The sequence below is a fragment of the Rhizoctonia solani genome, chromosome 2, assembly GCF_016906535.1.
Source record: "Rhizoctonia solani chromosome 2, complete sequence".
Lineage (NCBI taxonomy): Eukaryota > Fungi > Basidiomycota > Agaricomycetes > Cantharellales > Ceratobasidiaceae > Rhizoctonia > Rhizoctonia solani.
This window is the reverse complement of record NC_057371.1, coordinates 127,865-149,541: the sequence shown is the minus strand read 5'-3', so window position 1 is coordinate 149,541 and position 21,677 is coordinate 127,865. Positions and strand designations below refer to the sequence as shown.

Here is a 21,677-nt window from a genome sequence, read left to right as displayed (position 1 = left end):
ACATTTCGCAGGCAGAGCAAACCTGCCAGTGCAGCAGTTGGGTGAATTCATTGGCGGTCCGCCAAGACCAGCAAGACAGGCGGACTAAAGAACGCAAAATTCAGTTTTCAAGCAAAACACTGTGCCCCCCCTAGGCCCGGAACTTCCGGACCTAACGGTTCCGAACTTTACCCCCGAAAGTTACGGGGCTGAGGTGCGGAAGTTCCGTGCCTTGAGTTGTAGTGCGGCTCGGGTCCGGAACCGCGACAAATACCGGGGTTTGCCACCGGCTTGTTTTTCTTTGTTGTTATGCTGTTACGTCACTAAACTCCGGGTGGCTCAGCCGGTTCCGTGGCTAAGCAATGGGGCAATTGCCAATAGAAATAATAATATTTGCGGTTGTTCCGCACATATTACACGAGACCTACATGAGCGAAACCCCCGGAACACGCATATTCCGCACCTAAACCACGGGTGTTCCGTGGCTAAGTACTGGAACATTGGCACATAAAACACAACATATATGGGAAAAAGTCCGTAACAGATGGCCAGTCCGAGCCTAAACCCCGGATGTCCCGTGGTCTAGTCTCGGAACTTCTACATGTACAAAGCAGCCCACAACCATGAAAAGATGTCCAAACAGCTAAAGTTACAGGGGTGGTAATCAGGTGCGAAAGCACTATAAATACGAATCCGAATGCGAGTGGGAATATGAGCAGAGAGTGAGTATGAGTGGTAATACAGTGGAAAATCGATAAGAATGAACATAAGAACGAAAGCGAAAGCGAAAGTGGAAATGAAAGCGAAAGTGAAAGCGAGAAAGGCATACAGGGTTAATTTGCATCAAGCTCGAATGCCTTTGGCACTTCCCCGAGTTAGTCTCTTGGGCGGAGCAGGTACTGGAGTCCTGGGAGGAGGGTTAGGGTCCAAATAAAAACACTCGAGTTGAAGAACTCACCCGAGCAGACTATCGGCATTGTCAATCAGTTCCTGTTTAGCTCGGCGCCCTGCTCTTGTGTTTTTCTTGGTGGAAGGCTGGGGCTCTTGCGTGACGCTTGAATCGAGGATGGCATTTCGGACCTGATCGCTAGGGAGAGCAGGAGGGTGAGGAGAAGTCGCACAAGGCGTTGGGATGCGTATGACTGGGTTCTGTGTGGGTGCTGTGTCGTGCTCTGTGATGTGGGTTGGAGTACCAAAGGTCGCTGTAGAGCTAACAGTTGGGCAATCCAGCTAATTGTATGTTAAATCGACTGTAAGTTGATTATAATAAAACGTACCTGTGTTTCCACCGCCTTTGTAGTCGCTTCTAGTTCTGGCTCCAGTTCCAACTCCAACTCCGAGTCCGAATCCACTGCTGCTACCTCTGCTGCCGCTGCCGCTGCTGCCGCTTCAGCTGCTGCCGCCTCCGCCGCCGCCGCTGCCATGGCCTTGGCTTTTGCCTGTGCCTTAGCCTTAGCCTTAGCCTTAGCCCGGGCTAGAATGGAGGGTTGCGGGGCTGGGGTAGGCTCCTCGCTAACGGCGGCTTCCTCTTCTGACTCTGCGACAGGTCGAACTCGAACCTTCTTCTGGGCGTGATGCTGCATTGACAAGCAATGTTAGAATGAGCTGTTTGTCGAATAGTATACATACCCCATTGTCTTCTGCCGCTCGCTTCGACGTAGCCGATGTTAGGATCGGAGTTGAGTTGACACCATTCTCGGCGGCTGCGGGAGTGGTTGGCCTTGTTGCTGGCTTTGGTGCCTATTAATTTTGTGAGATCAGACGGTGCGACTATGCAATCTTCCTAACCTCGACTTCATTCGATCCCGGCTTCGATGAAGAGGGTTTGGAAGCCAAAGTTGGTTCGTTGTCACAACCAGCCTCATCTTCAGAATCCTCAATCCGGCGAGTGATCTAGTCATCGATCATACGTTAAAATAAGCTCGTAACTTAACCTTATGCTCACCTTGTGCTTTGAACTTGATGGCTTTGGGACTGAGATGACTTCCTCTTCGCTATCAGACTTATCGCCACCCTCTTCGTCAGGTTGTTTTCCCTGAGAGGTGCGTCAGCTTCTTGAAAATCATCTGGTGTGCGTGGCAAGTCACGTGCCTTGTTCGAGACTTTTGATGGTCCTTTAGCTTGGTTGGCGTGCTCGGATGGATCGGGCTCCGATCGCTGGTCACATCGTGATTAGATGATCAAGTGAACACCCACACGACAAACCTCTTTTCCTTTCCCCTTTGCGTCTGACCTGCCTCCCGTTGACTTGTTCGTTTTTCCCAATTTCTTTTCCTGTGTGTGGGTCGTATTAATTAGTTGAAATATAAATGAATCAAAGATTCCTACCTCGCGTTGTGCCTTAAGCTTGTCGCACCAAGCTGCTTGCCCCCCAGCCTTCTTGATCCGTGCCTGGTGGTCGCGTTTGTTGGTTAGTGATCGAATAATGAGCTCTTTTGTAACCCAGTTGTTGCGGAAGCGTGCAAGGTATGGGTATTTGTTACGAGCCTTAGGTATACAAGCAAGTTAGAGTAAGATTTATGTGAAATACCTGAATGAATGCGCTTACTTGGATCATAATGAACGACCGCTGTTCCTCAGCGAGCTTGGGGTATGTGCAATCCTTGATGTTTCGAGCTACATGGAGTGTAATTGACCGGACGGTACTCTGAAAGCGAATTAAAGGTCCAGAGACCAGGCTAATATGATTGAAAGCACATACCTGGATCCCCTTGACGAGGTCCTTGTTCTCTCGGCCATCCAACTCCATGTGTGTCGTAAGTCCTTTCAATTTTCCTTGTGGCCGTTCGAGTATTGAGAACTTGGTGTATTCGCCGGTTTCATTGGGTATATAGATAAATTGGCCGCATTTTGACTTGTAAGGCGGCTCTGGGAATGGATTGAATGGTTAGCGCACATTAATTGAACGGACCAGACACATACGTTTGGGTGCCTCAAACTCAACAAACGCGTTGGCATTTTCATTCTCTTCCTCTTCACCATTTCCATCTTCTTCACCACCGCCCTCGCCTTCGCCCTCACCCGCACAATCACCCTCGTCATCACCACCATCCTCATCGTCCTCATCGTGATAGCGGGGCCCTTTGAGAGTGGATTCCACAGTCGATGCCTTGGCGTTCTTATATTCTGTAGCGTGTGCGCGTCGAGCCGCCTTTTCTGCACTTGAAAGCACCGGCTTGGATGGCTGGGTGGTGGGTTTTGACTTGGTGGCTTTCGGCATAATGATCTAGGCAGAATAAGTATTTTAATAGTGTATAACTTCAAATCACATACCTCGTGCTAGAAATGGTTCCAGTAGGATAAGGGGAAGAAAAGAAATTAGCATAATCCAGGTTTTTACATCGGATTGTTCGTCTCACCTTTAACACTCTGGAAACACACTAGGAAGCTACAGGATAATAAAACGATGAGCACCCCAACCTGAAAGCACACGGAAACCATGGAATACTTACCCAAGTGGCTGTATGAATAAATTCGAACTTTTTTGTTTTTTTTTGTGCAAACGCGCTGAGCTTGCCCTGGCATCCATTAATACATAGGCAGCAATTCCAGTTGAGTTAGAGGTCTCTAGGTACCTTTTATGCAGCTGGGGAGGTGGGACAGCAAGGACTGTGGTGGTCGGGAGGAAGGCGGGATCGAAATGAGAGCGCGCTGCACAGTGATCTACGGCGCGACCACGTGACCGTAGATCACGGCGCTTAGCACTTGTACAGTTTTCGACGCATCCCAATGCCTGAAAGAAAATACCCCTGTAAATGCGGTTGTGGTGGAGTCTACACTGCACGTGTATGCAGGGAACACATGAGGCGATCCATAATCAAGATGCCTGCTCAGCAACCAGTTCAGCGAAGGAACTCTGGACAGAAACTACGGTAAGCCCATAGTGCATAATGGCATTAGGTATAGTAAGGTTGATTTTTTTTTAGCAAAGCACAAGAAATGATTCGCCGCACCTCAATTCAAGCTGCAATTACTCGACAAAATTCCCAAAACTCCAACATGGATTGATTCCCTTCCCCTACTCCTTCGTCCTATTCAAACCACTTTAATTTTGATAATTTTGACTTGGAGGAAGACCTACCACCAACAGACCCGGATGTGTGGCAGGAGATCTTGCACCACCGACACTTTAATGAAAGGCCGGACAGCAAGCCTGATTCTCATAACACGCCTAGTACTCAGCCCGAAACCAACAGACCTGACAAACTTGATGACATCAGCATTGAAACACTTCATGACCACCTTGGCGGCTTTGACCTATTGACATACGGACTCTCAGCAGAGGATGTTATGGATGCAGAGGATATTGTTGAGGCAGTGGTTGAAGGTATGTATATTCACGCATTTCACCCCCAACTTACTAACGTTGGTCTAGCGCACACTTTACTTGAAGTGGAGGATATTCATAACCTCTCTTCGTTTGACCTTTATGTTAGATATAAGCCAACTGAAGAGCTATTTGCTGAATTGATTCGTTGTTATCAACCCATTGATAGTGCGCAAGGAGCCCGGATTCCCTCAATTAAGCGCCTCCGCTCCCTTGCTCGTACTCTTTCTGGATTCACTCCAAAGCGTCACCACTGCTGTGTCAATTCTTGCGTAGCCTTTATTGGGTACCTTGGGGATATGACAACCTGTCCAGTCTGCCATGAAGGTCGTTTGGATTCATCAGGCAAACCTTGGAACATTTTTACCACCATCCCCCTCATTCCCCAACTTCGTGCATTATTTGCCTGTCCCATTACTGCGGAGAAGATGCGCCATCGACATACCTATTCCAACAACAAGGGAACAATGGCTGATATTTCGACTCTCTTCGCTATCTTGAGCTATGCAACCTCTTTGTCACGATTGACGGCAAGCCAATGCCGTATAGATACTTTCAAGAGGAGCACGAGGTTGCACTTGGAATTACTCTGGACGGTGCTTGCCCCTTCAAACGCCGAACCAACACCTGTTGGCCTATCCTAATTATTAATTACAATTTACCACCAGAGGAGCGCATATGTGTTGAGAACATGATCTGTGTTGGTGTCATTCCTGGTCCACAATGCCCCAACGATATCAATTCATTTCTTCAGCCCCTGATCAACGAGCTCCGAGAGCTAGCACGTGGAGTGGCAGCTGTTGATGTCAATCAACGCAAGCTATTTTTGCTACGTGCACATCCTTTGACCATATTTGGCGATATCCCAGCGCTTACCAAAGTCTTGGAGTTTATTGGGCACAATGGTTGCTTCCCTTGCCGATTTTGTCTTATGCCAACTGTACCTGGTCCAACATCAGGTGGTGGATTCCACCGCTATTGTCCCTTACACCAGCCCAATGGATTTCGAATGGACCCATTAAACCTCCCACTCCGTGAACATGACGACACTATCAAAACCGGTCTCAAAGTTCTCAAGGCAAAAAATGAAGCGGAACGCAAACAACTAGCAACCAAATCAGGTGTCAAGGGTGTCACACTCTTTGCTCGTGTACCCTCCATCTCCATCCCACGCTCCTTCCCTGTCGATCTTATGCATATGATTTGGCAAAACCTTCTTCCGCAACTAATTGACCTATGGACTGGGGATTTCAATGATTTGGATGGCGGACTTGAAGATTATGAACTGAAGAAGGACGTCTGGGGCGCCCTCTGTGAAGCTTGTATCCCATCTCGGCAAACAATGCCAACGTCCTTTGGCTGCGCTGTCCCTGATCCCCGAAAACGCTCCTACTTCATTGCTGAGACTTGGAATGTTTTTACGACACAACTGGCTCCCTCGCTTCTACGCAAGAGGTTCTCTGATCAACGTTATTACCGGCATTTTGTTCGCCTTGTCAAACTCCTTAGTCTTGTTGTCTCATTCGATCTACCGCGTGACAAGACTCCAGAAATTCGACAAGGTTTCGCCGAATGGGTAGAGGAGTATGAACAGTAAGCAATACTCTATTTATCTCAACCAAATTGAATATTGATCAACTACAGGATATATTACCAGTTTGATGAGGATAGGCTTCAGACTTGTCCCGTCAATGTTCATTATCTCCTTCACATTGCTGATTCAATCGAGTACATGGGACCTATATGGTGTTACTGGGCTTATCCCATGGAGCAATTCTGCAGCTTCATCATTAATTCGGTCAAAAGTCGGCGGTATCCATATGCTAACATTGATGAGCGTGTACTTAACCGAGCCCGCTTGCAAATTATTCTACGGAAACACCGACTCATTGACAAAGAGCCATTCACTAGGAGAAGGCGACCAGAGGAGTCTGATGGCGCAACTCTTGTCCGAGGCTGTAAGTTTTGTCTATTATGTGGTCTTTGCTCTACTAATTCCTCGGGATAGATCCGCTTGTGTTTCTGTTAAGCCTGCACTCAAAGCACCTCCGTGTAGACCAACAGCTACGGCGGCAAATCATTCGTTATCTCACAACTTGCTTCGAAATACTTTCCTCTGAAGCCGAAGCAATTATTCCTGAAGAACTCGAGCAATGGGGGCGATTGCGAATAGGGAACGGAGGGGATGAAGTACATGCCCGTGGTTTCCATAAGTTGCGGCCCGATGGAAGGGATGCTGCTTTTGTCCGTGTGAGTAAATACTAACTCAGACCTTTGCAGTTTACTCATTTTTGATTCCTCAGTATCAACTTATGGTAGATCAAGATGCCAACAACATCAATGCAGCCCCTCGATTTGAGGAAGAAAGCCAATACGGCAAGCTTCAGCATATATTTGTTCTTACCATCCCCCCCAGTACTCGCAACATTAACCCTCACCGAACAAAGAAGCGACACTTGCTTCTGGCACAACTTTACGAAGTGCCAGTTGAAATAGACGAAACCGACGAATACAAGGTCATATGGTACAAGGGGAAACTGGGCTCGGGCGAAGTTGTTGATGTACAGACCATACAGTGCTCAGTTGGGCGCATAAAAGATGGTAATGTATGGTGGATAGTGGATCGCAGTGCCGATAATACGTTTGCCTACCCCGAGTTTATAGATTAATCGCGTTTGTATCATTATTCCATCCCGTGTCGGACTCAATGTTATGTTCGCTTTATTTCAAATAATGCGGTCACCTGACCATGTTTGTCCAGTGCCTGTACCGCACTTGAGGATCTGAGGATCTTCCCCAGACGTCAACAACAGAACCACCGTCCCGACATCCTTGTCCACATCCCCCTGCCGCGCACATTGCTCCTTTTTGTTTTATTTTATTTCGCTATCATACATGTGTGGTCCAACTCTGGACTACCATGTATGCAACTGACGTAGCAATGCTGGTACTGCTTGCCGCCATTCGCTCCGGTTACTCCCGGTTTCGCGTCTTGGTGGGCCAGCTCGGCGGACCTACCGATGGTGTTTGTAACGCTGACATTATTAATATCAAACGTGCAGGGCTGCAACGATGTGGCTGGCCGCTCTGATAAGAGCCTGTCAGTCCGCCTACGATCACGCTGGCCAACACACCAACTTAGTTGGCTTGTGTTGGTTGGGCACGTTCTAGGTTGGGTTTTGGTTGTTTATCCAGAATCTTTGGAAATTTTTGTGGAACTCATACGAATGACGTCCTGCACTCGTCAGTACGAGGTTCCGGGACGTTATACACCATATATTTCATATTCGTGGTAAACATTATTGTGCTTCCCAGTTCGGTAAGCACGATTCTCGGTGCAATGTTCGTTCTTTTGCTTATAACCCCTAGGCCTGGTCACTTCACGAACAACTCAGTGGTCCCCTTGCCGGTCAAGGAATCCTCTATTTGGTGTGTACTACGAACCCACAAGGTATATACCATCCTTACACTCTTTCCCTCGCACTTACATTCGTCTTAGGCTTGCCGTGCCCTTAGACTTGCCGGCCCAACCTCTATCTCGATAGCCTCTGTGCTTGAAGAAGACATACTACCTTTTACGACGGTGCATCTCCTAAGTTCTACCATGAGCTTGTGCGGATTCGCAATTGGCCTGGGACTCGTTGAGCGCATGTATATCAACCCTAATCACCACGCATTTGTACGCAGGCCTTCTCTCGAACATTATCAACTCGAACGAACTCCTCCGTCTACCCGCCAATCACTACCGTTTGAGTGCACAACCCCTCCCTCGGCTCAATCGATACGACCCCTGGCTTTATGATTTCGACAAATCCCCCGTCTCCCGGTCCCACCTTTAAGCAGGGGGATTGGATTTGCTTTACGCCATCGTGCACTGTGCATAATTTTGGGTAAGTTCCGGTTGTCGCCTATACCTGGAGATCAATACCCACTAATATTGCCGTGCCTCGGTTGACCGCGCCATTGGAACTGGGCACCTTACAACCACCTGCGTGTTGCGGAGCCGTCAATCTGACGCCTCGTTACGGCTATCAGGAACTCTTTTTGCGGTACATGCGAGGGGCAGTGATGCGGGCCTCATCTACGGACTGGGTCGCCGCCAACACCTGTTCAACGGACAACGCCACCAAGAGCTCCCGACCGACCTGTGCACGCCTAATCACCCTAGCTCAATGCCCCTTTTGACCCCTGTCGATATTCGCTCCTTTAGGACACGCGAGATTCAATTGGCTTTGTGTCCATTGGGCGTTCCCCTGCCCCGTCAAGCAGGTATTCCCATTTGTCTTCACTTACAATGTATCGGATCCGTACACAGGTCGTGGCGCACCTCTATATATATTAACTCCTCAGTAACACCCTTCATTGCGAACTTCATATATTCAGTGGGACAGTGCCTACAGACAACAACAATGGCCGAAAAAAAGCAGGCAAGTGAACCCAGGAAAAGGTGCGGAACAACACGAAAAACTACTATGTACATGCAGAGCTCGGGCAAATCGGTGCAAGGGTGCGGAACGGGAGTGGGTGCGGAACAGGGTGTGGAACGGCCGTGATACCAACTCTCCGAGGCAAAGGTGCGGAACTCACCTGTAAGTCCGGAACATGGGCGCGGAACACGGCAAAGAGGTGAGCCTGGGTGCGGAACGATGACATTCGTTCCGTACCTTTGCCCGGTCTCTAACCCCGGAACTGGCACGTTCCGCACCCAACCTCCGGGAGTTCCGGACCTAGGGGGGGCACAGTGAAAGCAATGTTAAGACCCTCACCTTGCATGCTGCAACTGTGCCATTTGGATCTATTGGTACTTTTAGGGGTTCTGGGCAATGCTCGTTGAGGTTCACGGTACATTCGGCATAACCGCAACCAGCAGTATTGGAAATACGTATCGGCAAGTTAAACCCGCCAACCAAACTCACTACGTTTCTAGGTTCATAAGAGCAAGTGTCCATAAGTAGAACTGCCTACCATCGTAATGGTCTTGTCCGTTATTATTTAGCGTAAATTCGGCATAGGTAACCGGTGGGTGAGCGACTACATTCGCATCGCATTGTAAACCACCCAGGCAACCACCAGTAACGCAGGACCCGATCCCTTCGCTGTTTGTAAAATCACATCCAGTGCGAGCCCAAATACGTCCAGACTTCCAGTTTTCGGGAACCGTGAAAGAGAATTCTGAGCCTCCTGGTGCCTCCCAGCCGGTTTTAGTTGAAAGGGCAGAGGAGCCCGCATTTAGGTCGGTCTAAGTTAAAAGAAAGGGGTTGAATAGACCCAAAGGCGAGTAGAACATAAAGGCTTACAAAGATAGCAGGCCATACCGTGAATGAACAAGAGTTCTGAACGGTGAAGGTACGACCGGCCACGGTACTTGCTACAGCGAGAAGAATAGCCTTTATCATGGTAGAAAGGATTAGGAAGCTAGGAAGCGGTAAGTACGAAGAACAGACTATCGAGGAAATAAAGCAGTTTATCAGTGGTGGGTACTTGCGCGGGTATGTGACGAATTGCAAGGATAAAACCCGTATACGTAGCCGTGGGAATGATCATGATGTCAACCAACAACTGGTAGGGTCCAACCTGAGCGGGAAACTTGCCAGCTGTCCAATACAGGTGTACCCCGTTCGTTCCTCAAGGAAAGCCTAGATCGCTATGATAAAACCAATTAAACTATGATGTTGAAGGCATATTCGGATCGCCTCATGTGCAGCAGTACTATATATATGCGTATGGGATACTACTTGGAGACCTGTGGCACCGGAGTTGGTGTTAATGGGTGTTAGCTGGGCCTCGGTTAATATATCCCATTTCTCTCATAAAATGATCACTATTGCACAAAGGCAAGACTATAGGAACGAGATACGAGGGAGAAAAAATGGGTTGGGTTATAAGGCCAGGGAGATAATCGCTCACAGGATAGTTCACTGTACAAGGTTATAATGCTGAAAATCAGTGCGCGGGTTTGAGTGAGAATTGAGCTGAAGTCAACATCAATACATACTGATTTTAGGTATTGATTCTTCCATAGTCTGATTCATGCTGAGAGAGGCATACTAACATTGTAATTTTCAGACCATCTCCTACTGAAAAAGAAATCTTTTACTGATGTACTGATTTTCAGGATCTTATCACACCACAGTGGTTTATTTGTCCCGGACAGCATGTAACCACTTTCAGGTTAGCAAAGTGGGAGCGCGCTGAGAGCAGGCAAGTCTACTGGCATGTGTATCGTCTGATATTTGTTGCTAAAAGATACGCGTAGGTAATGGAGGGCGAGTTCAAGACTGGGCTGCCTACTAACGAAAATTTAAGATTCTAGGACTCTAGTCACTGTACAAGGTTATAATGCTGAAAATCAGTGCGTGTGTTTAAGTGAGAATTGGCCTGAAATCAAGATCAATGCATACTGATTTTAGGTATCATTTCTTCCATAGTCTGATTCATGCTGAGGGAGGCATACTAACATTGTAATTGTCAGGCAATATCCTACTGAAAAAAGGAATCTTTTACTGATGTACTGATTTTCAGGATCTTATCACACTACAGTGAGTGGAGATGTACTTGGACTCAATTCGGCGAGTACCATATAGCGTACTCACCCCTCGACCAAAGCTTCTGTAGCCATGGCCCGCACGCAGATCAAAGCTCGTAAATCTTGAATTGGGGATGACATTGGAGGCAGCCTTTTCCTCTAAACTAGGCCCGGTTAAGACGTACCGACTCAGATTGACATAGCCCTTCTGGTAAAGACAAAAGCGCGACCTGGGATCACACATCCATGACATTAACAACGAACAGAAAACCAAAGGATCTCATTACCCAAGATGTACCATCCGTGGCCCTATTGTACAAAACACAGGTTCACACGCACAAGTAATATAAAACACATCAAAAATCACACTTATTCACAGAAGGTTATAAACAAATGGTATAGCGAGCCTGACTTGCCGGCATAGGTGAATCGGAAATGGTAAGCGTTAAAGAGTGGGCGATGATGGATGTCAACCAACTGAGGCCGGCGCCCGTTGAAAAAAAAAAAATACGGGCGCCACGCACTCGGTCGTAAAATCAAGAGACGAAATCAAGAAAGGTAAGAAACAAGCTCTGGCGCAGCTCACATTCCTCCATAGGCATCATCGGCATCAAACACGCTAACTGGACGGTTGGCAGGTGCAGCAGCAGCTCTGTTTGCGGGTGCGGCGGCGGCGACGGGAGCCAAGGCAGGGGCAGGCGCCGAGGGAGCAACTTGGGCAGAATGGTCGTCACGAAGGATGGCAGCCGGAGGCGGGGTGGGAGGTTCAGGCATCAACATGCCGGCTACACTAAGACGGTGACCCTCGTGGGCAGACTTGGCATCATAACTCCAGTGAGCGTGTTGCGGGTTCGGATCAATCGGGGTCCCGGTACGGCTGAGGCTCTCGATAGGAGGAAGTGCGGGTGGCGTCGAATCAATTCGCTGGTGGAACGAAGGAGGTGGTTCGTCAAAGGGATTCGGCAAATGTGTCTCGTCAAGTGGGCTGGGAGAACCTGTTGTCGGGCTATCAATGTCAAGCCCGCCCATAGCCTGACCAATGGGCGATGCCGAGCCTCCGACCGGGGACATAGGGTGGAACGAGTCGTCTTCGTAACCACCTTCAAGTTGACGAGTGATTTCAGCGTATTGTTGAGCCTGGAACGGTGTAACGCTTTGAATCATGCCACGATGGTCAACGGGGCCAGGATGCATAGGGTATGTGTATCCGTCGTGTCCGTAGCTATAGTTGTCGGGCGAATGCATGCCATACGACTCGGGACCATAGCCTACTGGAGAGGGCGTGTGGGAATAGGGACCATTGTCGTACATTCCTCCAGTGGTGGGGGCACGGTTGAGCAACTGAGCACCACTCGGGCGGCGAACAAGCTCGGTTTCATGGTGCTGGTCAGGAGGGGTATAGCCAGAAAATGCAACAGGGCTGGGGTAGGCAGGATCGATAGCGGAAGCAGGGCCAGAGACAATTTGACCAGGTTCAAAGGAAATAACCTGACCAGGGGCAAACGACGGCGGGGCTTGAGAGTGACCAAAGTAGGTATTCTTGCGCTCAATCATCGTGGGTGGGCGGGGACCAACGTTTGTGTTGTTCCTTGCCAGGGCCATGGCGGCTTGAGTACCCCTGACGGGATGGTCATAAGTCATATCGTCAGGAATCATTTGGCTGTTGCGCAGATACGACTGGCGGTCAAAGTCGTCGTGATTTCCTTGCCTACGCTTTTGGTGTTGACGAATGATCCAAGAGACAAAAGCAACAAGGCAGATCAGGCCAACGAATCCTCCGGCAATGGCCCCAACGATCGTCCCAGCATTGCTGTTCTCCTTGGGGGTATCGCTGGCGGTGGGGGTCGGAGTTGCAATGGCAGTAACAACGACGACAGTTTGAACCACAACACCGTTCGAATTGGTAAATGAGCTCGTGGTGCTAACGAGAGAAGTCGAGGGGAGTGCACGTGGTGTGGTAGTGGTAGCAGCAGCCCTCGTGGTAGGTGCTGCTGCTGTCGTCGAAGTGGGAACCAGAACTTGCTCAGAAGTGGAAGAAGTGGAAGTTGTCAAAGTGCTCTATTTTAAGAAATAAGCCAACGTGTTGGTCGTCAAAGGAAAATACTAACCAGCAAAGTGCTCGTGGTCGACACGGCAGACGAAGAGGTCGACAGACTGGTAGACGAAGCTGTCGATTCGGTTGTCGTCGACACCGTAGGGACCGGAACCTGGGGCTGGGTCTGGGTCTGGGTGGTTGCCGGAGTTGTCTGTGTGACCTGAACCTGGGTGCTCGAGGTCAAAGGCGAGGCCGAAGTCGTTGTGGTTGGAAGAACCGGGGGGACCTGAACATTCGAAGTCGGCAGATTCGGAACCGGCAACACCTGGGACGTTGTAGGCTGAGCATTCGCATCAGGGGTCGTGGCGACGGGGGGCAGCACTGTGTTCAAAGTGCCGTTAAAAATGCGGAGAAAAAACGGGGAAAATACGTTGCACTCACGAGCACTCGTCGGTTCCACCACTTGTCCAGTCCACGTAGGAATAAACTGGTTTTGCCTCTTTCCCAGGCGTTTGTGCTGATTACGGCGCATGGTACAGTCCTTTAACGATCGAAACAATAACGAGTGACGGGGGGATTACAGACGAGAGAGAGACGAGAAACCAGTCGAGGACGAGACTTGAAACACGCAAGAACAACAGAAGCACTTTTGATTAGGGTCGGTCCTTGCATAGCCACCAATTATTACTAAATCGTTACATCTTCAGTGTACATTATTCGTTACAGCCGTCGTTACTCCTCGTCAGGCACGTCAAACAATTTGCAGTTGGAGAAATGCTGCATGATAGCCTCGTTGATCTCGTTCCTAATCACCGATTGAATCACCTTTCCCCCACACACATAGCAAAAGTGCCTGAGAACGCGCACACAAGGTCAGCCTCACCCTGAGGTTGATTGGAACCAAGAACTTACGTATTGCATGCGGGCGTTGTGCACTGCCAAGGACCAAGGGTCAGACTCTTTGCATTTCAAACAACATGCATACACACTCACAGTCATATGGTTGCACCCTTCGCTCTTCTCAATTGGCGCCTGACAGCCTTTGAAAAACGGTCAACGGCCCGTTTCTGAATTTAAACCGTCCCTATAACCTACCTGGACATTTCTTCCAGCCCTCACGCTCCATCAGCCGAGTCAACTCGGCACTTCCATCGCATGTGTGCGGCTTGTCTTTATCTATTGTGGTCGAGCAAGACTTGCACCATGTGTGGTCCTGAGCTGCCGTCAACTCACTGAACCTTGTGCTCAAACGTTGATACTTACACAGTCGGGCATTGCGCAGGTAAACGACTTGGAGGCAGGGTCATTGTAATCTTCCCGCGAAACCATGTAGCTTCGGTTGCATCTAGAACACGAATCAGCTCGACTTCAACGGTGACTAAAAATCAACATACTGAGTACACTCGATCGCAAACGAGTACGCCGCCAACTCGAACTGCGTCCACCGCTCGTATTCGCTCTGACTAATCCCAACCGACTCGGCGAGCCAGCTCGAAACAACTAGAAAAGGGGATTGGATTAAAAATAGACCAGGGGTTATTGAGCTAGGCACGCACCACCAATCGTTCCTCCCGCTTCCCCAGTGGCACACGTCGGACACACGATCGGGAACTTGCCATCTGCCAACTTGGAGCTAACGAATCCCTTCAAACACTCTCGCCCGAATCGATGCCCGCATCCTTCGACAATCGCAACGTCCACCTCGGGCTCGGTGTCCTGGCAAATGTCGCAATGGAAAGTGATTTCGGGGGCTGCAAGGTCCGGGTTGGGAAGAGGGGGTGCGTTGGGTGTGGCTGGCGTTGGGATCGAAGCTGGGTCCGGTTGGTGTGAGGTGCCCCAGAATGGGATACTTCGACTTGCGATGGAGGCTAGAAACCCGATGGCCCCTCCCGTGCTGAGTCGAGGAGCTGGCGGGTCCGGTTTGGCAGCCTCAATGAGCTGAGCGACGCTCGCGATATCCAACTCGTCTGCATGTTTCTCCAATCCGACCTGAGCTTCCTCCTTGTCCTCGACAGCCTCGGGCTCGTCAAACAACGAGCCCTGCACTTCTGCGGTAAACACCTGCAACGGCTCCACCTTGATCTCGGGTTCGTTGCTTTCATCGGCCTCGACCGGAGCTTCGCCCTTGACCATGGTCTGCAGTGGATCTTCTTCCTTCTCGACAGGGCTCGCAGCCATCGAAGCTCTCGCAGATCCCCTTTTAGACTTGTCCCGTTCTCGCCGCTCCTCCCTGCGCTGCCTCCTTGCTCTTTCGATATCGTGCAAACGAGTCTCCAACTCTCTCACTCTCGCATCCCGGCTCTCTCGCAATCTCCGCTCCCGGACATACGCGTTCTCGCTCCGCCTCAATTGCTCCATCACCATCTCTACCTCTCTCTGTGCCCGCTGACGCGCGGCGCGTAACTCCATCTGAGCACTGAGCATACCCAGATTCGCAGCGTACACGTCCGGATCGGTCGGGCGAATCGAGAGTGCTGCCCCGGGGTTCGAGACATTCGGAGGGGTATCGCTAGGAACGACAAAGTGGGCGTCAAAGGCGCCAAGCAGAGCTCCACCATCGTTGAGGACATCAGGGTCCACCGCAAAGAGCTTTTCCAGGTACCGGGCGGTCTGGTCGATCGAGGCACTCACGATGAATGCCGAGCCGGTTGGGTGGGTGGGTCGTGTATGGGAATCAAAAATCGCGAATATGCTAGATGGAGAAGGTTGGGGTGTAGATTGGACTGAGGAGAATGTGGCAGGTGTGGGGGCGGGCAGAGAGGCAGGGAAATGCATAATACTGATTATTTCAGGAGGACGGGTGATCAACACCCCTGCGGCGGCAGAGTGGTTTGTCCGGGTGGTTTGTAGGACACTGTGAAATGTCAACTGATTGTCGGATACATGTAGGTACTCGACTGACCTGAGGATTTCTTTAAAATTTCGTCTATTCGTCAATCGTTGTTCAGTTCCTATACAAGTCAAGCTGCGCGTGAACAACGGCAGACCGAGTATATCCTCGACCTCCAAATGCTCGCTGCTCTTCCAATGGGGGGCTATGCCCATGACATCCTATGCAAGTAGTGAGGCTCTGGAACAACGATTACTCAGCGACACGCACCTTTACAAACTCGAGCTTGGTCATTGTGCCAAGGATGCTCAACCCCACGCCTCCACTTCCGACCTGACCTCCTCCGACGCGAATGGTTTGCTCGAGGTGCAAAACGCACCTTACGGCATTCAGACTCGTAAGTCCACAAGCGCTCGGCCCGCCAGCCGAGTATTGGGATGTGCCGGGGTAGGTGACCATTCGTTGGGTGTGGGGTGGGGTAAGTATCATCCGGGCCAGGTTCATTGTCACGTCTTCTGTGGAAGGGCGCGGTTGGTGGGTGGAAGAAGCGGTGGACGTAGCAGGGGTAGGGGCAGGTGCAGGTGCGGTCTTTGTCGGTGGCTCGACTTTAGAGGATGATGGACCGGGATCGCCCATCTTTGTCGGACGATGTCGTTTCGAGTCGGGTGAGGTGGGGCGATATGGATTCCAGTTCTTTGCCTGGATGCTACTGTCGCTGCTACTTCTCGGTGCGGTTGGCGCAGGTTGTGGCTTGGGAGTTGGAGGTGGTGGATGCGTCGGACGTGGTGCAGGGGTAGCAGCGGTGGGTCTGATAAAATTTGGGGGTCGAGGGAGTGGGTTAACGTTGCCAGTGTGATTGGGTACGAGTTGAGGCATAGACCCGTTTGCAGGTAGTTTTCCAAGCTGACGAGGAGAGAGCGGTCGTGTATAAGCAGCTGGTGGAGGGGACTTGGAATAAATAATGTGATTATTAAAATTGTCGACAGACTTTGAGGCGGGGGTATGAGTAGATACAGACTGGCGTCGTCGGAGAGCGGGGGCAGAGGGAGCGGAAGTTGGATTGATAGAGACAGAAGAGGTAGACATGTTTCTCTGTGCCAGACCGCGTAGACCTTGGGTTGTAGAGAGTGAGCGCTGAGGAGGACGAGGAGCAGGGCGGGAGGGTTCAAACGACTTGTGACCAGCCACAGGAGGGCCGGTGGGTGCATGGTGTAAGACAGGGGGATTGCTCGTATTGTTGATTGCAGTGCAAGTCTGATCGCTCAGAACTCGCCTGGAGCTCGGCTTTCGTTTCGGTTTATTCGTTGGTTCGATCCTCTCGTCCATCGTAGCTGGGCTGACTGTACTACTAGTCGTTGCGTTTCCAAAGCGCGAGAAAAAACTAGCACTAGTAGATCCAATTGGGTTCTGAGCCATCCAGCAGTCTCAGCACAGCCCACACTATCGACGTCGTCTCCAGCTATATCACACCGTCAATCGTTCACTATATCTCCGGCTCCACGCGGCCGCCTCGTTGTGATGTCTCTCACCGCACGAACACTGCCCAGGCTCTGAGGAACCCATAAGCGCGCCCTGGCACGTGCTCATCTTCTGACTGCGTCATCATTACTTGGCCTTCTATCATATATATTTCTACATTTCTACATCTACATTTACCACATTCTCGCTCTCAAGGAAGTTTACGCCTCAGGTTTTTTTATATCACTGCCATACCCGCAACACACCCCAGCAGCATCACGTCATCCACCCCACCCCGCTTTTCTTCAAACCACTGATCCATTCGCTCAAACACCTCCATCGCCGGTCCCGCTCGATCATTCTTCTTCCCTGGCCACATGGCCTTTTCCTCAATCCCCACAAAATTGATCTTCAACGGTTCGTGCGTAAATTGGCCTGCGCCCAGCCCGGGAACCTTGATCTCCAACTTGATCGACCATTCGTTCGTCCCATAATACGATGCCTCTTTGATGTGGTGTCGGGCTTCCCCATACGGTGGTGGAGAATCCAGGGACCAGCTCACCACCCATGCGTCGAACGCGATCACTGTACCGCGCATTTAGTATCTCCCAATCAGACCCCCAACAACGCGTACATACCTGTCCAGATGAGACCCGGGTGCGAGATTTTCAGTGTCAGTTTGCGTGTCCCAGTCGCGAAATCAAGTATATCATCATATGCCTTGACCGTGAAAATCTTTTCCCAGCTGGACTCGTATCCTTGAGGCCGAGGCGCTGCCACCTTGTACGACGTCACAAACTAGATAAATCTTAGTCGCGTTCCACGACTCGAATTAGGGATACTTACTTGCGAAAACGGATACAGCACATCCCTAGTGGTCGTGTAAGTGGGCTCGACCAGATTAAACACCAACACCTACCAATCCGGATTCCAATCATCCATCACATTCAGAGTCGGCTTTGCCCCGGGAGCCCCAAATTCCGCTGCCAACTTGTTCACCAGGGCTTCAAACCCAGGTGCCGCGTCAGCAGCGCCCAGTTGAAGCGTATATTCCCCAGAAGTAATCTGACCAAGTAAATGTCAGTCTCAACCCTAATTATAAATATAAAGAGCCGTACGTTTTCAACGTGCATACCAAAGAACCGCTTCTGGTGCGTTCTATCGAATGGGGTGATCCAAGGCAGTGAGAATATGATGCACATTAACACAGACCATCCTGCGACTGAGAGAGTAAATATTTTCAATGCACGCGCGCCGAACCGGTGGGAAAGAGGCAGAACAAGCGGGAAAGCGTAGAAGGCGGCAACGGTAGTGAGCGACGCGATAATATTGTCGACGGGAGGAAGCTGGGGCAAGACGTTAATTGACAAGCACACCACAAGGTTTCGGGGCACTCACAGAGCCCATACGTCCCGTCTTTGTTGGCCATATAGTCAGAAATGTGTGGGTACGGCAACACGCAGTACTCACCAAGGGAACAAAAATATCAGTCAATGAGGTCGCCACCTCGGTTCCAAGAACAAGTGGACCAAAGCTTCCCAACACATAGGATGCCACTGGCACCTCGGCATCTCCCCAGACCCAGTCTACAGCAATTCCTGCTCCTGTGAATAAACTCACAAACCACAGTAGTCCAGCACTTCCGATGCCGAGACTTTGTACGGCCCAAGCCCCAGCGCTAAAAAAGAGGTGGACGGAGCGATAGGAAAGTCGTTCTAGGTCTTGGCCCGAAGCACGCGAGTTGAGGAATACCTGAAAGACCAAGACACCCAGCAATGCTGAAGGGGTATAAAGTACAAGGCAAAATTGTTCGTTGGCGAACCATTTCATGCCCTGACCCATAGATGACATTAATGCAGCAAAGACATTCGCCGAAACCAGGCCAAATATTAGCGAAACCGGTACTCCCACTACTGATTGAGCGTGTAGGCGAGACAAACGGAAAAGGGGGAGAGATAGGAGGAAGGTCGCAGTGTACAGTCGCTGGGCTGTTGAGAAATGGTATGAAAAGAAGTATCGAGAGAGGAGGGAGAAATAAGCTGTCTTTGGAGGGCTGTAACTTCGCAACGTCGGTAAGGGTGATGCTGACGATGATAAATAGGTCAAGAGTGCAAGAGTGTTCTCAGCCATGTGCTAACCAGCCAATCATCAGCTCTCGCTCGCCATAGCCCAAGACCTTTAGCTTACCTGTGCTACGCCAGGTTCAATGTTCTCCACGGTATCTCTTCGAGTGTGATACAAGTATGAATTTCCCACAATTGCCATCTTGAGGTACCTATCAGCATACATGGCCCTGAGATTAACCGATACTACTCACATCTAGACCGGTTAGGTTCTGATATTCCTGAAATTGCCTGAAGTCAGTGCTGCCGAATAAATTAGTAGAGTCCTTCTTTTCGTTCATCTGGATGCCTACTCGGACATGATAACCCCCGAGCTGAACACATCGTTCGCTAATACCGTCCCGAAAGGTCGAGGTACATGCGAGTATGCTTCAATCATTTCTTCAGAGGTTGCCTGAAAAAGCAATTCAGGCCCGGTTGAACCAGCCGCCTCGAGGTTTATGATTGCTCGAACACTACAGATGGGATCAATCGGTTTGTCATAATATAAGCGAATTATACGCACGTATGCGCAGTGAAATGCTGAGTGGCATACAAGTGCGAACCATCTTGCAACGATTCTTCGGCATTATTAAATACTGGGGCGAGAGTATATTTAATCCTACTAGTTATGTTGATAAGGACTCAAACTCACAAAAAATGATCGAGTGAACCGGTTGCCAACCAGGGGTTTCCGTTAGAACACGAATGCACTCCAGCATAACACCTACAGAAATAGCATCGTCCGCCGCACCTACAAATTGTCCACTTAATAAATCTTTTGGAGGGCTTCAGTTGAACCGCTCAAAACTTACCAGGACTGGGCAACGTGCTATCGAGGTGCGAGTTTACCAATACAGCGTTTCTCTTTCCTTCAGGGGTCCCATCCGATACTCGTACGATGATATTCGTCAAGTCGACGTAGTTTTTATATACTCGTTTGTTCATCATGTCAAATCTTGTGTATGGTAGAAAAAGGTCAAGTATACCACATGATATCATGGGAAAAGGATGACCTGCCTGTGCGTTCCACTACCCTGCTGCCTCCACACCTCACATTCAAGCCTTCGTCCCGGAGTGAGACTCAACAGCTCTTTACATTGGTCCCGCAATTTCTCAACTTGATCCAGCAGCCAGGCATCTCCCAACGCGTGCTCTCTAGTACCAACGGTACGAAAACCAATATCTTCACTAAGTGCACGAACATGTGACAAGATCTGGAACTCGGACAGTTGAGGAAGTCCGGTTCTTGGATTGATCCTGGTACGCCAGAGTCATTTCTCCACATAAATCATAATTAAAATGCTACTTACAAATCTACCACGGGGGTGGGCAATTCTAGCAGCGGAATGTTTAAAAAGGGGTTTTATTGGAATATTTTTCATCTTACCATAGTGTATTTTACTCGTTATCCAAGGAGTGATTACTAACAAAGGCAGGAGGCTGGCAAAGGTATGCCAAACAGACGTGGACTTGGTCATCGTCGGACTCAAGGACGCCCAGAGCAAAGTTAAGCGTTTCATACACGGGTTAATCACGTGGGACTGGCGCTTGGTGATTGTATGTGCAATTGTTTGCCTGGGTCATACCCCAATGGAACTCGTGCGCCTGAAATAGCCGGGATGCTGAAGCAGAGTGTTCACTGCATCTCATTCAAGCTCCTTAAGTAAGTTAGGCTCACTAACTTTGGTGGATTGTGCAGGGTAATGGACAATACATGCCTGAATTTCGCCCAAGGCTCGGGGATGTGTTGTACTTGTAGTTGAGGGAAATAGTAGCATTTGTATAAGAATACAGTCAATCTTTTCAAATATCTCAACGGATTTAAGAGTAGGCATAGCTATTTGGAATGTCTTGTTCGTCCAAGGGGACTTCGTGCCGACTCGAACTCTAACAAAACTCAAACCTGCTGAGCTCCAAAACACGGTGGACCCCAAAAGTGCGGATTTTCTGAACGTGAAAAATCGCGCGTTATATGCGGAGTGTTGGCAAAATCCGATCATTTTTTTCATGAATCCGCATCCTCAACTCACCCCTGTGTGTCGTCGAGGTGCGGGTTCTGCTATTTTAGGTGCGGATGTCTGGCAAAATCTGGACGTCATGCGGATTTTCCGCACTTTTGGGGTTCACCGTGAAAGCGCTCGGAAGCCCCGACGGTCCTGCCTCGTCCGTCTGGGGACCTCCGTTTATCCTCCCCAGACGTATTTTTACGCCTCGGTTGCATCCCATACATTCAGTAGTTACGTCGCACCACAGTGCTCAGCCCCTGAAAGTCGTAGAATTTATAGGATCAGAAAAAAAGGCCCCGACGATTCCGATAGAGGATGCATGGGGAAGAAGAACTCATATATGCCAAGCCACGTTCTATATATATTTGAAGAACCCAGCTGGGCACTGGAAAGGACGGTGACTCACCATTG

The 21,677-nt window shown here is 49.9% G+C and overlaps 7 protein-coding genes across 7 annotated transcripts; 2 read left to right on the top strand and 5 right to left on the bottom strand.

The window, feature by feature from the left end:
* Positions 1–822: 822 nt before the first annotated feature.
* Positions 823–3,199, bottom strand: RhiXN_04657 (uncharacterized protein; the record flags this gene model as incomplete). The annotated part of the gene is made up of 12 exons (XM_043324474.1): positions 823–886; positions 938–1,209; positions 1,257–1,556; positions 1,609–1,719; positions 1,768–1,872; positions 1,925–2,014; positions 2,083–2,136; positions 2,185–2,253; positions 2,308–2,466; positions 2,528–2,626; positions 2,681–2,847; positions 2,902–3,199. 12 exons carry the CDS (start codon positions 3,197–3,199, stop codon positions 823–825), a joined length of 1,788 nt encoding a protein of 595 aa, XP_043176893.1.
* A 602-nt stretch (positions 3,200–3,801) lies between these two features.
* Positions 3,802–4,950, top strand: RhiXN_04656 (Transposase family Tnp2 protein; the record flags this gene model as incomplete). The annotated part of the gene is made up of 3 exons (XM_043324473.1): positions 3,802–3,851; positions 4,155–4,306; positions 4,355–4,950. The coding sequence occupies 3 exons, from the start codon at positions 3,802–3,804 to the stop codon at positions 4,948–4,950; spliced, it is 798 nt and encodes a 265-aa protein (XP_043176892.1).
* Positions 4,951–4,997: 47 nt separating this feature from the next.
* On the top strand, positions 4,998–6,975 carry RhiXN_04655 (Transposase family tnp2; the record flags this gene model as incomplete). Its single annotated transcript, XM_043324472.1, has 4 exons — positions 4,998–5,899; positions 5,951–6,264; positions 6,315–6,556; positions 6,610–6,975. The coding sequence occupies 4 exons, from the start codon at positions 4,998–5,000 to the stop codon at positions 6,973–6,975; spliced, it is 1,824 nt and encodes a 607-aa protein (XP_043176891.1).
* Positions 6,976–8,776: 1,801 nt separating this feature from the next.
* RhiXN_04654 (pathogenesis-related protein PR5K (thaumatin family)) lies at positions 8,777–9,702 on the bottom strand (the record flags this gene model as incomplete). The annotated part of the gene is made up of 5 exons (XM_043324471.1): positions 8,777–8,893; positions 8,971–9,033; positions 9,073–9,221; positions 9,272–9,545; positions 9,604–9,702. 5 exons carry the CDS (start codon positions 9,700–9,702, stop codon positions 8,777–8,779), a joined length of 702 nt encoding a protein of 233 aa, XP_043176890.1.
* A 1,712-nt stretch (positions 9,703–11,414) lies between these two features.
* RhiXN_04653 (uncharacterized protein) lies at positions 11,415–13,399 on the bottom strand (the record flags this gene model as incomplete). The annotated part of the gene is made up of 3 exons (XM_043324470.1): positions 11,415–12,890; positions 12,941–13,248; positions 13,309–13,399. 3 exons carry the CDS (start codon positions 13,397–13,399, stop codon positions 11,415–11,417), a joined length of 1,875 nt encoding a protein of 624 aa, XP_043176889.1.
* Positions 13,400–13,599: 200 nt separating this feature from the next.
* On the bottom strand, positions 13,600–17,023 carry RhiXN_04652 (E3 ubiquitin-protein ligase; the record flags this gene model as incomplete). The annotated part of the gene is made up of 9 exons (XM_043324469.1): positions 13,600–13,720; positions 13,780–13,802; positions 13,861–13,907; positions 13,963–14,080; positions 14,131–14,212; positions 14,262–14,367; positions 14,424–15,721; positions 15,770–15,918; positions 15,968–17,023. 9 exons carry the CDS (start codon positions 17,021–17,023, stop codon positions 13,600–13,602), a joined length of 3,000 nt encoding a protein of 999 aa, XP_043176888.1.
* Positions 17,024–17,393: 370 nt separating this feature from the next.
* Positions 17,394–20,208, bottom strand: RhiXN_04651 (Peptidase family M28 protein; the record flags this gene model as incomplete). The annotated part of the gene is made up of 13 exons (XM_043324468.1): positions 17,394–17,740; positions 17,794–17,953; positions 18,002–18,026; positions 18,075–18,220; positions 18,274–18,501; positions 18,554–18,571; positions 18,626–19,288; positions 19,343–19,420; positions 19,473–19,521; positions 19,572–19,733; positions 19,784–19,856; positions 19,913–20,011; positions 20,073–20,208. The coding sequence occupies 13 exons, from the start codon at positions 20,206–20,208 to the stop codon at positions 17,394–17,396; spliced, it is 2,184 nt and encodes a 727-aa protein (XP_043176887.1).
* Positions 20,209–21,677: the final 1,469 nt, after the last annotated feature.